This window comes from Equus caballus, chromosome 23, assembly GCF_041296265.1.
Source record: "Equus caballus isolate H_3958 breed thoroughbred chromosome 23, TB-T2T, whole genome shotgun sequence".
Classification (NCBI taxonomy): domain Eukaryota; kingdom Metazoa; phylum Chordata; class Mammalia; order Perissodactyla; family Equidae; genus Equus; species Equus caballus.
The window spans coordinates 36,093,548-36,108,379 of record NC_091706.1 but is presented as its reverse complement, the minus strand read 5'-3'; the positions used below and the strand labels follow the sequence as shown (position 1 = coordinate 36,108,379).

General features: G+C 47.7%; 1 protein-coding gene across 2 annotated transcripts in view; it reads right to left on the bottom strand.

Moving 5' to 3' along the window:
• Positions 1-3,950: 3,950 nt before the first annotated feature.
• DMRT1 (doublesex and mab-3 related transcription factor 1) overlaps positions 3,951-14,832 on the bottom strand; it is a 102,203-nt gene continuing 91,321 nt past the window's right edge. For both annotated transcript variants that reach the window (XM_005604978.4, XM_005604977.4), the window contains exon 5: positions 3,951-5,114. In XM_005604978.4, the coding sequence (XP_005605035.1) occupies positions 4,960-5,114 (155 nt within the window). In that variant the 3' untranslated portion in view covers positions 3,951-4,959. The remainder of the gene's footprint in view (positions 5,115-14,832) is intronic.

Below are 14,832 nucleotides of genomic sequence, written 5' to 3'. Positions count from 1 at the left end.
TCGTGTGCACCCCCCCCATGGCATCCCCGAAGCCACCCTCTGGGGCGCGGGGCAGGGGGCAGAGCTCAGAGACCGCGTGTGACCGGGGGTGAGGGAACGTGCATCAGGCGGCCCCGGGGGACGCCGCCGAGCAGAAGGAAGGGCCTAGACGGTCACGTCCTCACATCATGTGGGCAGTGGACGGCCTGAGGTTCCTCAGAGACTTGAGGCCTTTTGGAGCAAACGGGCGTAGAACGGCCTGCAACCCTGCTGGCCTTGTGCAGACCAGGCAGGTGCTGCTCCGTCTTTCATGCTCTGAAACTCTGGAAGCCAGCAGTGGCGTCACGCCCGGGAGCGAGCGCTCCCACCAGTGCAGATTCCAGAGGAGACACTAGGCCGAGCGCGCCCTCACATTTTGGGGTGGGGGTGTTGCTCCTGCATTACTTCATCCAAACGGATGCTCCCACTGAGCAGCGACCCCACCCCCCCACTTCCGAAGGGAAGGACTAGAAAAGAGCGCCCTCGCAGCACTCCCCACTGGGCCTCTCGCCCCTGGAGGCCCGGGCGCAGCCGCTCACTCCCGCTCTGGCCTCGGCCTGTCCACTGCCGTAAAGTCCCCGGGGGAGTTCTGGGCTCCCGCCCTGCGCCCAGGAGCGCGTGCGCGCTCGGGGCTCCGGAGCGAGCGGGACACCCTGCGCCGCGCAGCAGGAGGGCGTGGGGGGCTGAGGCCGTCGGGCACGCCTCCCCCCCATTGTGAAAGAATGTCTCAACGGTCGGCCTGCAGACTCTGCTTTTTGTGCAAAGGAAAAAAGAAACACGTACCCGCCCAGGTAAAAGGAAAGCAGTCCCGACTTTAAAACAGTTGGAAGATAACCTTTCTCCTGCGATTTAAAATTAAAAACAAACCCAAAAAAGGCTGAGGAAATCCTTTTAGTTTATTAGAGCAACATTCAAGGGATAACAGTTTCTTTTCCCCAGAGTGTTTGTTCTCGCGGAGCTGGTGCAGTTCTATCCCAGGACGAGCCCTTTTTCCAGAACTCTCTTCTGCTTCCCCGCCCCTGCTGTCCCGGAACGACGCCCGGCTGCAGAGAAAGAGGGCGGATGTGAAAAGAAGTCTTTGCTCAGTTCAAGGGGCCCGGGACTCATGAGGGGAAACGGTGGGCGCCGCTGGCACCCCAGGGAAAGTGGGTGTGACATCACGCACGAGGCCAGACTGGTGGCGGGAGAATAACGCGACAAGGCCGAGGCGCTGCGCGGGGACGAAGTGCCTGGGGCTTGGGAGACTCGAGGGGCGCCCCAAAGCGGGGAATCTCGGCCGAGCCCCGCCCCCTTCGCTGGCTTTGCCGGCGCCAGAACTTCTAGCGCAGGGCGATATCGGGAACACTCGAGGCTCCGCCCACTCGCCCAGCGCCCCGCCCCCGCCCTGCTCGCCCCGCCCCCTTCCAGGACCCTCCCCAGCCCCCGGGACTGCAGCTTGGAACCGTTGAAAAGTTCGCCGGTTGTTGAGGGTGGGGGAGATTTAACGAGGCAGTGGCTGAGTAAAGGCCATTAGGGTTTCTGGGGTGTGGGGGGTGGGAGGAGGATGGCAGCGGCTGAGCGCCAAGGGCGCCGCCTCCCGCGGCCGGCGCAGGGCCGAGTGGGCTCAGGCCCCGTCTGCGTGCGTGCGCGCGGAGGGAGAGGGGAGGGCGAAGGGCCCGCGCAAGTCGCCAAAGCAAACTTCCCAGGGGCGCGGCAGCGCGCGGGTAGGCAGCCGCGACCCTATCCGGCCGGGCGGACGGGCCAAGGGGGGAGCCGCTGAAATCCTTGTCCCTCGACAGACTGCCCTCCGAGTGTCTTTGTGCCGCGAAGCGCATTCCATAAAGCGCTTTTACAACCACTTGATGCAGAGCGTCAAGATGCAGTGCAGTATCCGTGTGCGTGTGAAACCCGTCTATTCGGCACTGCAGTTCGCGTGGCGCAGAGGGAGCTCGATTTCTACGCGTGGGCGCGCCTCGTTTCCACTAGGCGCGAGGGAGACGATGGTTCGGACTCGGCGAGTCTGGCCCACTCTCCTGGCCCGAAATGCGGCTTCGTGCGTGGGTTTGCGGGTATGGCAGTGGTTGTGGCAGCGAGAAAGAGTGTCACCAACGGCACCCTGGGCCCCGGGGTGGCTTTCCCTGAGGCCCTCGTTGCGCAGTGCGGGGTCTACAGCACGTTAGTGGGGTGAGGGCCAGGGGCACCCGGTGGGGCGCCGGCCCCTCCGCTGTAAGGGGGGAAGGGTCACGCTCGCCCCCAGCCACTGCGGGAGCCAGAGGCGACCCTGGGAAAAGGCGCGCCCTTCGTTTGCCCACAGCCCCGCGTCGCGTGGCGGCAGCTTGCTCAGCGCCCAGGGGAGGAAGGCCTGGCGAGTCCGCCTTGGTTTCCCCGCTGGAGCACAGAAGTGCCTGTAAAGATTCAGAAAGGGCTATCCCGGCAGCCCGCCAGCCGCGCACAGGATGCCAGGCACGCCCACGCTTGCACACACGTGTGCACTCATACGGTACACATCACGGATACCGCCAGCTCAAGGAAGTGGCAAGTCTCTGTTCGCAGCGGCAGAGCTCTGAGAAACTGGCTGCCCCTCAGATGTGTGTATCAAAATATGGTGAAAACCTATCCTGTCTGTGCTGTACTGTGCGTTCAGGATTTGAGAAGTTCGTAGCCCAGTCCGCCGGGGCCAGGCCCTTGGCCTGGCCCTTGGCCTGCCTAGCACCCTCCTCCCAAGCAGTCGAGAAATAAACAGCCAACTTGCAAACATGAACGTCACAGGGCCACTCCACCCCACGGGCGCGGGAGGAAGGCCCCAGGTCCGTCTTTTACGGGGCTGTTGCGCAGGGAAGCCAGATCTTCCCGCGGCTCCGCCTGGGCCTGTCGTGGTCCTGGGGAGTAGCCCTTTGGGGCGGGATCCTCGACAGGGGGCCCCGCGCGGCAGCGGCCCGGATTCGGAACCAGGCTAGACGTCAGGCGAGGCAAGTGGACCCTCGGGGCCAGGGAACCAGAAGGACCTCTCCAAAGAATGGGCGCTGCCCACCCGACAGCCTGATCCCGGAGCGCTGGCGGCCAGGAGGCGAGCTCGGGCCAGCAGCAGGAGGCCGGGAGGGGCACTGCCTGCGAAACCGGAGCCCGGCCCTCGGGGCGCGCCAAGGGTCCAGCAGTCAGGGCTCTGAGAGCGCTGGCACGCTTCTCCGGGCTCCGCCTGGCTTTCCAGAAACGCGGGGGCACTTTAGGAGGCTGTGTTGGAGGGGACATACACCCCCCGCCACTGAGGGGGCGTGCCGAGCTCCTCCAACAAAACCACCTAACAAAATGAGTGTGTTGGGGTCATCTAAGGAATGGTGGCAACGGGAAGACTCCTGGATCCGCAGAAGCCAGGATTATTCAAAGTAGAGGGGGACCTGGGTAGCGAGTGCGCGGGTGAGCGAGGGGTCTTCATCTCCAGAACGCCACCGTTAACGCCTTGGAGGTGGCGATTCCGCGGCCGGGTCCCTTTCCTGCGCGCCCGGTAGCCTCCCGGCGTCGCCGTCACAATAGCTACAGCTACAGCCGCCCCGAAGGGCACACGGCTGCAGTAGCAGCAGCCTGACAAGTGTGATAAAATGATCTTCCTTAACTAAACTCGTAAAGCACTGGGCAATAAAACTCAATCTTCTGTAAAATCCAATTAAGTCATTATCTGACTGATTGTATCTTTAATTGAAAACAGAAGTGACAGTAAATTTCTGTGATATATCAGGATCAATCGATACCGCTATACGATTCAGCCCCAAGAAGTGATTTATAATGTCAAACCTATATAGGTAACTCCACATTATTCTCTCTAAAACCACTGGTGGATGAAATTAAGAGTAAGTGCATTTAATAAAAAACAAGATGGTCAGGTTATTGATTACAACAGATGGGGGGTGAAATCAAATAGATGTTTTCAAAGCACAGAGCGAAGAAAATACAAGTAATTTCTTTTTTTCCTGTTTAATACCGCTCACCAAATATACACACAAGAAAATTCAGTCATCAATAACATTTTTATTTCAGGTACAGCTGCAACTACACAGAACAATGAATTTTTTTAAGACTAGTTTCATTTCAGGATGGCTTCTGTTACATAAGGAAGTACTTCACAAGCAGTTTTTAACAAAATAATGAACTCAGAAATCTGTAGTAACTTTTAGAGATGTACTTATTTTCAAATCAGATTACAACCTAAGGTTACAAAATAGTCTAGATTGCATCCATTTTTTTCCCCTAGTAGAAAGAATAAGTATGATAAACTCAAATTATTCTAGAAACAACACCCAGGAACTCTGCATTACTAGGGTTACTTTAAATTGTGTTGTTTTCAAATTACCCTTTACAGAAAAGGTAGTGATTCTTAAGGGCTTTCATGTTTTTCTCCCTCTGACTATATTTCAGTCATGTTTTGGAGTTGGAGCTGGGTTAGGCTTTCCAACAGCCACACAGTATTTCCATTTACTCTGACCTTCTGCATATATCTAAAATAATCAGTAACTATGTCTGCTCTTTTCTTCTCACCGGTCAGGTCCTTGGCTAAATTTATATTTTTGCAGTTTTATTAAAATACTAAAATTCAAAAACATCTACGGCACCTAAGATTTCATTTTAAAACTAAAAGTAACATCTAATTATGACACATTTAGATGCAAACATACTGCTCGACTTGAGTGAATGATTGTATTTCTTGAAAACTACAAGTAAACCAGTGTCATAAAAAAAAAAGGGACAATGCTATTTAACTCTGTGGGCGAGGCACTTAATTCTGGCCGGTGGTAGTCACGGATCCTAAACTACTCCAAATGTGTTTTAGCCTCTGGGCTAAGCTCTAACGAGTGTAAGCCAAACACATTCTCAACAGTTAAGTCAAGGCAAAATATTAACAACAAACCCTGTGTATTAATGGAATAAGCCTGCTATTTCAAGTGAACGGCCAAAGGCATCGGTTGCTGCTTACGCGTCCTCCTCGATGACGGGAGTGACCGTGAAGCTGCTGGGCTCCGAGGCGGACTCACATTCGAGCACTCCCTTTGTGCTCTCGTTACTAATAGGAGAGCTGCTGGAGAGGGAAACCAAGCCAGAATCTTGACTGCTGGGCGGCGAGAACACTGGGAAGTGGGGAGAGACGGAGAAGAGTCCGTTAAAAGTGGCTGGTCTTTCTACATTCACTATTCAATTAGGATCCACAAAGAGGCACTCTGCATTTCTACTCCAAGTTGAAAGGGTTTTTATAGACACATTAAAATACCCAGGGCTTCTTTGGAATAAAAAAATAGTATTTCTGCACAATACATCTATTTAACTCAAGGGGAAAGTTAGGAAGCATATAGTTCCAGTTTTATGCTCATTAAAAACAAAAAACAGTCTGCTCCCTCCGCTTTGGGGAAACTATTTCCACCCTTCACTGAGACCCTCCCCTTTATGTAAAGGATGCTAACGGAACTTGTCAAGTGATCCCCTGACAAATTATGGTGCCAAGCAAGACTCCACCCTCATCTTCCCACCATTTGAGAGGCAACTCTAGTTTTTCAATAGATAGCAAGTGAAGATGATATTTTATCAACTTGTTATTTCTCTTGGATAGAGGAGGACAAACACTTGGGAGGGGGTCAGCATACACAACTTTTAAAAACTAAAAAGCAGTAACTGGGACGCAAACTTTTTAAAAACAAAAGAAGTAAAAGAAACTGAATTATACCACACTAAAATATTAGTCAGGTGAAGATTTTAAAAGCAAACTTGTGAACATAAAACTCCACTGGGAAAATGACATTAAATAGGAAGGATGCAAAAGTAATAATGTGTTGAACAATTTTTGCAACCTTACAAGCCATAGTAGATACAAAATTTAAGCAAAAGGGTCTCTGACCTTCTTAACCTTAGCTGAGTTCAGATCCACCCCCAGAACTCCCTTCCTGCCTAGTGTGAATGTAATTAAGGGGAAGCTGCAGTGGTAATTTCTCTCCTCATTAACTTCCTGATTGGTTTCAGCCTCAGGATTTTGCCGGGCAGTAGTTTGTCACCAATTCCAAATGGCCAATCGTTAATACTAATGTTTGTGTAACTAACTGCCAGCATCTGCCACGGCTTCTTGTACAACAATAATGGTGAAAGGGTACATTAGTGCTCCTGTGTTAATTCAGCTTGTGTTCATCAATAGGGAAATCTATGATGTAATTAGCAAAATGCATTGGGAGCTGCGTGCTGAAGTCATTTGTAGAGAACTAAATCATAGTAGGAGCTGTACTGGGTCCTGATGTGTTTGCCATCAATACTTATTATGTTTGGAATTTAATAAGGTATATTACCATGCTGAAAAGAGACCTTTTTACAAGAGAACGCTATTTACGCTTGTTATGGATTTGGAAAAGGTTTGCTTCAGCCAGTGGAACCACACAGAAATAGAAGAACAGAGCTGGGATTTAAGCAGCAGACCTTTAACCACTCCACTGGACCAAATTATTTCAGAAAACCCCTTTCCTCTATTGTGACATATGGATGGACAGACAGATGGATGGATAGTTTTGTACAGCTACGTCAATATCCAATAAGGAATGGTATCATCTGAAAGCTTAGTAAGTGAATAAATTTGAAAAACAATTTAGGCAATTTCCTGACAAGCAATTACTTTTCATATTGATAGTATTTGTTTAGTAACTGAGATAAAAAGCAAGGGTAATATTTTAAAGCTTTTTTTTAAAAAAAAAGTAAAGAGCCATTCAATAGTATTTTATAGATGTCAGAAAAGCATGCACATGAATATATAAATATATAGTGGCAACCAAGAAAAACTGGGAACCTATGAAATCTGAAGCCTTCATTTTATTGCAGTTCATAAAGGCTTCTTACTACATTTGAATTGTTATATGGATTTAAAATTCCCTGCAAATCCAAGCTGATTTATGAATTGTGTTACATGCACAGGGATGTTGTATATACACAGAAATGTTTTCCAAAGGCGGTAGACTTTGCTCTGACATCTTGTCACCATACACAGATCCGGAGAGCGATGAAGAGCCAACCGGAGAGTATGAGTTAATCTGCCCACCCCCATCCCCACCTCAAACCAATGACAGAAGTTCCTCTACAAACAAGTGTGGGGAAGGAAGTGAACATTTACTGACTACTTCCTGGATGCCACATACTTTAATGAGGTATTTAATCCTCAAGCCATTCATTGAGAGAATTCTTCTCTCCATTTTACACAGGGGACTGACCCTGTGGAGCTGCCGAGGGCAGTGTGGCACGGGTCAGCCCCACTCTCTGGCTTGCTCCGTCCCTGCACCATCCCACCCTTGGGTACCCCATTTAGTCACTGGCCACTGAACCTTCCTAATCTCCGTGTGAGTTTAAAGAGGCAAAATAACGGACCCTTGTCAGACTAATGCAGAGGCTATAAAGGAACAGGTGAGTGTCCTTCTGACATATTCTGAACCCCTGGCCTGCCTTCTTCCTTCAGACAGCAGCTGACCTAGGAGATGCCCTCCACTCCAGCCACACACCTCCCACTCCCCATTTAGCCTATTTGGGATTGAAAAAGGGAGGGGCAGGAATTCTGCAAAAGAAAGGAATTAGGGGATGACCCCCTTTTGCTCTCACTTGCCTTGTGGGTATTTTCTTGGAAAGTATTCCTGTGACTTGGGGCTACAAGACATGCAGAGTATGTCACCTGCATGGACTAGGGAGGCTCCCAGCATACTTAATGCATGACTGCACTCCAGAGAAGATGCAAATAAATGAACTCAGCCTGTTTTGAACAACACCTGTATTTTTTAAAGCGTTTCTCCACTCAAAATTTAAATCCATGTTATTTTTACTTTTGTTCAAGGCTTAGCTTTGTCTCTGAGTAATGGGCTGTTGCAGTCAGGGATGGTATCTGTTTAACTCACTTTGTGTAGCACCTCATAAAAGCAGTTCTGAGTACATTAAAGATTTTGTAAGTGTTTATCTTAGGGACTAATGTCCAAAATCTATTTTACTAGCATCCTTAAAGGTACCCCCCCCCCATTTTAATACAGCTTCACTAAACTTTGTTGGGGGGAAAGAGTAATAATTGATCATTGTCAATCATTTTATACCAATTAAAAATTCAAAAGTCAAAATTACTGTTTTTGCTTTTTAAGTTGATTTTAATGAGCCCTGCCTGCACAAGGCTAATTCCAACTCAAAAGGTTCCTCTTAATTATTTTGTAAGAATGCTAATGCCCAGTGTCAGTGGGACTGTGAGGAAAGATACGCTGTTGGTAGCACTAGAAATTGGCTCAATCTTTCTGGACAGCAATCTAGTGACATGTAATAAGAACCGTAAAACTGCTCATACCCTCTGACCTGGTAATTCTACTCTGGGGAATAAGGCCAAAGAAAGAAAGAATAATTGGTCCAGAGATGCTCAACACACCACTATTTGCATCAGTGAAGATGTGAGCGCTTTGCTAAGGGGGTGGGGGTGGGGATAGGGGCAGCTGTGTTGGGGTTGGCAGGGGGCAGGAAGCATTCTCAGGCAATAAACAATCAGGATTATGCTACCCTGTAATCATCAGTAGGCTCCCAGCACTTACAGAAATGGAAGAAATGACTTCTGGAGACCAAAGTAGAGACTGAAAAGTAAGAAAAAGAAAAACCTACCCAAACTGATCTGTTTTCCTGTTACAATGAAAGGTGGGTAAACCTCTGAGACTGACCCTTGTCTGAACCAGCAAGCCTAGGATAGGTTTTCTCTCAAATAGCCGATTTGTCTACAGAAGCTAGAGTATTCCTTTATTATTATTTAAAAACAAACAAAAATCTTACACATAATCACTTTTACCTATGCTGAAGAAAAAAAAAAAAACTTGAGATGATTTCAGTAATGCCATCTAAACATCAGTACTCTTTTTTGGGAAAATATTATATACTGCCCCCCCGCCAATCTCTCTAAAAAACAAAACAAAAACGTCTCTAACTGCTAAATCTTTTGACACGGCAAAGACCCCTGACTTTTAACTTGAATGATCTGTTGGAAGTCAATGGACTGGAACGAATAATTCTCTGCCAGTGATGTGAGAAAACAGGGTATTCATTCTTGAGGAAAAAAGTTTTCTTCCTCTGTATGTTAAATACTATTAAATTCCCACTAAGAAACCATTTCAAAATAAAACACGTAAGTGGCATTCTTCAATTGTTAGGAACTCTTCACTCAGATGGTGACAGGAAGAAAATAAAAGTGCTGGCCTCTTGGGTTTCCTTGAATTTGCAGGCGTTTAAGAGTCTGGTGAAAATTTCTTCAACAACAAATTCTTCCGCTTTGTGATAACCATGGTGTTTGGAAATAAAATCATGTCCAATAAATACCACTTAGCAGATATTTAATGTTTCACAATAGAACTCTTTTCCAAAGTGGAACTGCTGCCCTTCTCACTAACATTTAAAATAATTAGGTTTATCTGAGCCGTCGGAGGCTTGGCAGGTTCAGTTTGTACTTTGAAACAGCATTAATTCTTGGCACTCAGAACAAGGGATGAAAGGTAAAGATATGAATGGAGATCTTTATTCAACCTGATCTATCATGGATTAGCTCATTCTTTTCCAGTTCATGCCTGCACTCTAGTTAAGAGGAAGGCTGAGCTGTAACTGATGTAATTAGAAACCACAAGCTGAGAAAAAATAGCCCTTTATTAATCTCCCCCATTTACTACGTATTTACTAAAAAAAATAATAATCTTTGAAACAATTAAATGTGTTTTTTCCACTAAGTGTAATCAGAGAGTAGTGATGAGAGAGAGGGACTGTTTAGGACTATGCTTTTCCTGAAGATGTATCTTAATTGTCAGTTCTAAAATCTAACACCAGTTTTGAGAGGGGCCAGCTCTACATTTTGCATAATGGAGAAAGAAGTGGCCAAGCCAGGGCAGACAAGAGCTCCTGCAGATGGAACCACGTCCATTATCAGTGCTTCCTCCTTGATCTGACTATCACAGCCTTTGTCACGGGAACTACCATTTTTAAAAACTAAGTGAACTTACAACAGAAAGTACATATTATGCAATATCAACAGTATCTCTTTCCCTCTAAATTCCTTGTATAACATTTATATACAATTCACAAAATAATAGTAGAACAGCTTTTTACTTCTCAAAATAAACAGAAGGCTATCAAGCGTCCTTCTGTAGCATGTTGGAGAGAGCGCTGACCTGGGAGTCTGCGGACCCGGGCTCACAGCGTGGCACAGCTGTGCTGCAGGCTAGCCATCCTGCTGCTTGAGAAACTAAGGGACATGCACCGAACCTACTCCCTCACCCACCTGCAGAGTTCAGCATAAAGGGAAGAATCTTTTTTTCTTTGTTTTTATATAGTACACAAAAAGGGAAAAGAGAGAAGGGACACCATTCAGGCTTCCTCGCCACCTGGGACCCAGGCAGAAGCATCTTGGGGCCAGGCCTTCCTCCTCCACCCCCACCCCCATGCCCTGCACGATAGACCCTCTCAGACTACAGCATGGCAGCTTCTGAAGCCCCACCCTCTTTGTTTATTTCATAGACTGGGTACCAAAACCAACCTGAATCTCAAAGCCAGCCCATGAATGAGCACTGCATCCATGACAGCAGCCCTCCCCAGACAGGGGCTCAGCACCCTCCAAGTACGTCCTCACTCCTCACCTCCCAAAAACCTCCTGCCCATCAGCAGCAGTGATGCTCCTGGCTGCTCCCTCATCCCCAAACTGTCACCCATCAGTTGTGGAAACTTTTTTCTCACTGACTTATTTCTTCCCGAATACTTTCCGAAGTGAGCAAGTGTGTACGTGATGGGTTAACTCATTATCCTCGGCTCAACTGACTAGTCTCATGCAGGGAGGCAGCATTTGGTGACACACACAATCCAAACATTCAAAGAGCCTCCAATTCACTGGGTTTTAACCAAAATATGCTCAGTCTCGAAACCTAAACATAGTGTGCCTTTTACTTCTCTTCGACAACAACATCCTGAGGTAAATCTTCACCTCGGCTGACTCAGCTCTGTTTTCTTCTTCAGTGAAATAACCACAAAGCAGACTCTGAAGAAATCAGCTATACTACCTGGGTGACGAACTTAAGCATCCTGGGCCTCAGTTTCCCCAGCTGTGAAATGAGGCTAACAACAGGTCACTGTGATATACTGAGTATATATTAGTTCCCTTACTTCCTTTGTCTGCAGTCTAAGTCTCAATGTTTTAAAGTTAGAAGATTCTTGCCTTTTTTTTTTCAAAGATTGGCACCTGAGCTAACAACTGTTGCCAATCTTTTTTTTGTTTTTATTTTTCTCCCCAAATCCCCCCAGTACATAGTTGTATGTTTTAGTTGTGGGTCCTTCTAGGTGTGGCATGTGGGATGGCGCCTCAGTGTGGCCTGACAAGCAGTGCCATGTCCGCGCCCAGGATCTGAACCAGTGAAACCCTGGGCTGCCAAAGCCGAGCGCGAGAACTTAACCACTCGGCCACGGGGCCGGCCCCCAGATTCTTGCCTTTTTTTTGAGGAAGAGTAGCCCTGAGCTAACATCTGCTGCCAATCCTCCTCTTTTCGCTGAGGAAGACTGGCCGTGAGCTAACATCCATGCCCATCTTCCTCTACTTTATATGTGGGACACCTACCACAGCATGGTGTGCCAAGAGGTGCCATGTCCACACCTGGGATCGGAACTGACAAACCCCGGGCTGCCAAAACGGAACGTGCGAACTTAACCGCTGCGCCACAGGGCTGGCCCCCAGATTCTTGTTTTTGAAGGTGCCAGAATTCAATCAGGATTTAGTACAAGGTCCATTCACTCCAGGCCACAAACGTGCACCTTTTGGAGAGCGCCAGGAACCAGGAAGAGGAGGAGATAACTTCCTTTTGGGTCTATGTAATAGCCGAAGTGTCATATAGAACCTATTCCTCACTTGATGACAGGTCCCTCGTTACACAAGCTCTGCCTTTTTCATTTTTGGGGGGAGGGGTTGAGAAGATGGCTGGTGTCAAGTCAAAATCAAACAGCAGAATGTCTGTAGACATGCTTTATAAACCACACAAAAAGTAGTGTTGTTACGCAATGATCAAGCAAACCATCCCTTCAGACAGCAGTATCTGGCAGCAGGCAGGATCTCTTGTTTTTGAGCCTAAGTTTGTCCTAAAAGTTGGGAACTCTGGGAAGTACTGTCATGGGCTTCTGAGTTCCAAAAGAAGTAGGGCTCTGCTCAGTCCCTAGTCTCCAATGGCTGAGTCCCTGGAGCCCTGGCTGAACGCGGCTCGCTGGGCTACCAGAAGCTGCCCCTCAGTCCAAATGCAACGGAGCAGAGCAAGGGGTAGGCGTGTGGGCTCCGGAGGTGGAGGAAGCCCCTGGACAAGTCCCTTACCTCCTCATGCCTCAGCTTCCTCATCTGTAAAATGGAGACAGAGTAGATGGTTCTACAAAAAGCACTGAGGCCCCATTAAGCCCGATACAGCTGAAAAAACCCACATTACAATTGCACACAGCTTCACCATGTGGTCACCCACACGTGTGGCCTGGCAACATCAGCACCTCAGCAGCGGATGCTGACCGAATGAAGCCCTGTTCCTAGCGTGACTTCCCAGCCCCTATCCTGCTCTCCTCTGCCCTCGTCTACAGCCACTCCTGCCCTGCTTCATCTTTCTTGAGCGCTTGAGGGGCTAGTGCTGAGGAAAATCGGGCCGCTGTTCCCAGCCCAGCTCCTCAGTTCTGGGGAGGCAGACCGTTTTCCCACCCTGTAAGTGCACTGATGAGGGCAGAGGGGCCAAGGGTTGTCCTGCTCCCAGGTTGGGCTCTCCTCGCTTTGGAGGGTCCATTAGGCTAAGCCAAGCCCTGCTCCAAAGAGAGTGGGCGTGTGAGAATCAGTGTGGAAAGACCACGAGCTCCATCATCACACACTAACACCTCAACGCACACTTCCGAGTCTCAGTTTCTTCAACTGTTTGTGTTATCTCACAAAGTTGCTTTGAGGATTGAGGAGGATATATGACAAAATAGTTTGTCAATGTGAAGACTCAATACACCTATCTGTCACAATGTTCTTTGCTGCCTCTCCTCTGGCAGGAGCCTGTATACTTCTCTGGGAAGAAGTATGAGTGAGTCTCTGTACTCCCCTGTCTGAGACAAGACCAAGAAATTACTAAGATTTTTATTAAATATTGATTGGTAAAGAAACAAAAAGAATGAGTGACAAGACAGCTCCAACATTCTGGAATGTTCTCCAACAAGTTTCAATTCTGATGTTCAGGGAAAGGTGACTTTTACTTTATTCATCCTACTTTATAGACCAAAAGACTGAAAGTTAAGATAAATTCCAAACTTAAACCCGAGCCTGTTATTTTGTGCTTTTGACAGCATCATGCACAGGCCTTCAGTTACACACGACGTTTCCTGAGCCTGGGCCAACGGGCCAGGACACTTGGCTGAACCAGGCTGTGACGGAGGGCCATGAGAACCACCTTGTGGCAGAAATAGGAAGAAAGCCTACAAGGTTCAAGACAGCATCTGGCAAACTGAAATCAAGCTGAGAACATCCACCATACATTGTCTAGCACAGTGCAGTGCACACAGTAGGTGTTTAATAATGGAGGGATGAGTGGGAAAGACTATGGAATTTAGTCTTCACGACACATGCTGTCACCCCAAAACAGGGCTGACCCACACATCAGCAAAGACAGTCTCAAGCCTAAAACCAGTTTTGAGGACTTAAAAGTGCCAGACTTTATTTAAGTCTGTCTGTTTTAATGCACAGAGCTCTATGCAAAGCCCAGGCCCTGAGGCAAAAAGAAAAGCTGCAACAAACACACCCTGGGACAAGTGGTAGAACCATGACCTCAGCCGGGGCAGAGGCCAAAGAGCCTGGCTCTCAATGAGCACCCGGGACCACGTTCCGCTGGGACTCTGCAATGCAAGCGAGGGCTCAAGTGCACATCCAGTGCCATGCCTGGGTGGTCACATGAGCAACTGGATTTGAAAACAGAGTTCAAATGCAGGTATGATCATCTCAGAAAATAAGAAAGACCAGGCAAAGAAGAGGCTCTACAAGTCCTCCCTGGCATAGATTTCCCATGTGATTCTGGGACAGCTGTTTTCTCAGATAAAGCAGGCTGCGGCATCTGCCATCCTAGAAACTGGGGTGGCCCTGTCCAGATATTTTGCAACAAGAGAAATTTTTCAAGTAACCTTGCAGAGAATTTTCTTTCCCTGAGAAGAAAGAGTCACAGATGCTTCAACCCTAAGGGATAATATACGATGGAAACCTCAACCTTGATGGGCATCTTACTAAGGCTAAGAAAAAGGATTAAGGTTTTGGAGTCAATACCACTGCCAGGAGAGCGGGTCACAGTGAGAGTGAACGCGGCCTTCTAAATGAGGGCCCACCATCAGCTCGGTTTCCCGCTAATGTGCCAGGCTGCAGTCAGCTTTTCACTTTGGAATTACATCATCTCCCAGCAAACACAGTTACTCAAAACAGGGAAGATGCGCAGCTTTAGCTATATGGTTTTTAGGAATTCTTTCATTTAAAAATATTCTGAGACTTTGCAATTGAAAGAATATAAGAGAAAGTTCATCAGCTATTTCTCAAGTAAAACTTGCATAAAATTTGCAGCTTATAGTGTGAAATTAAATACTGTGCCCCAATTTGTATGCTAGTAGCAAGGTAGAGAACTGTGTCAGGTACATTATCTTATCTTTACTACCAGGAGACTCAGTCTTCTTCAAAAAGCAAATACAAAACTTTGTCAGTACTGGCTATCATACTATGCCAACTTTTCCTTCTCTTTCTAATTAGCATTACAAGAAATTTAAGACTAGTAATTAGTCATGTGTCGCTTAATGATGAGGACA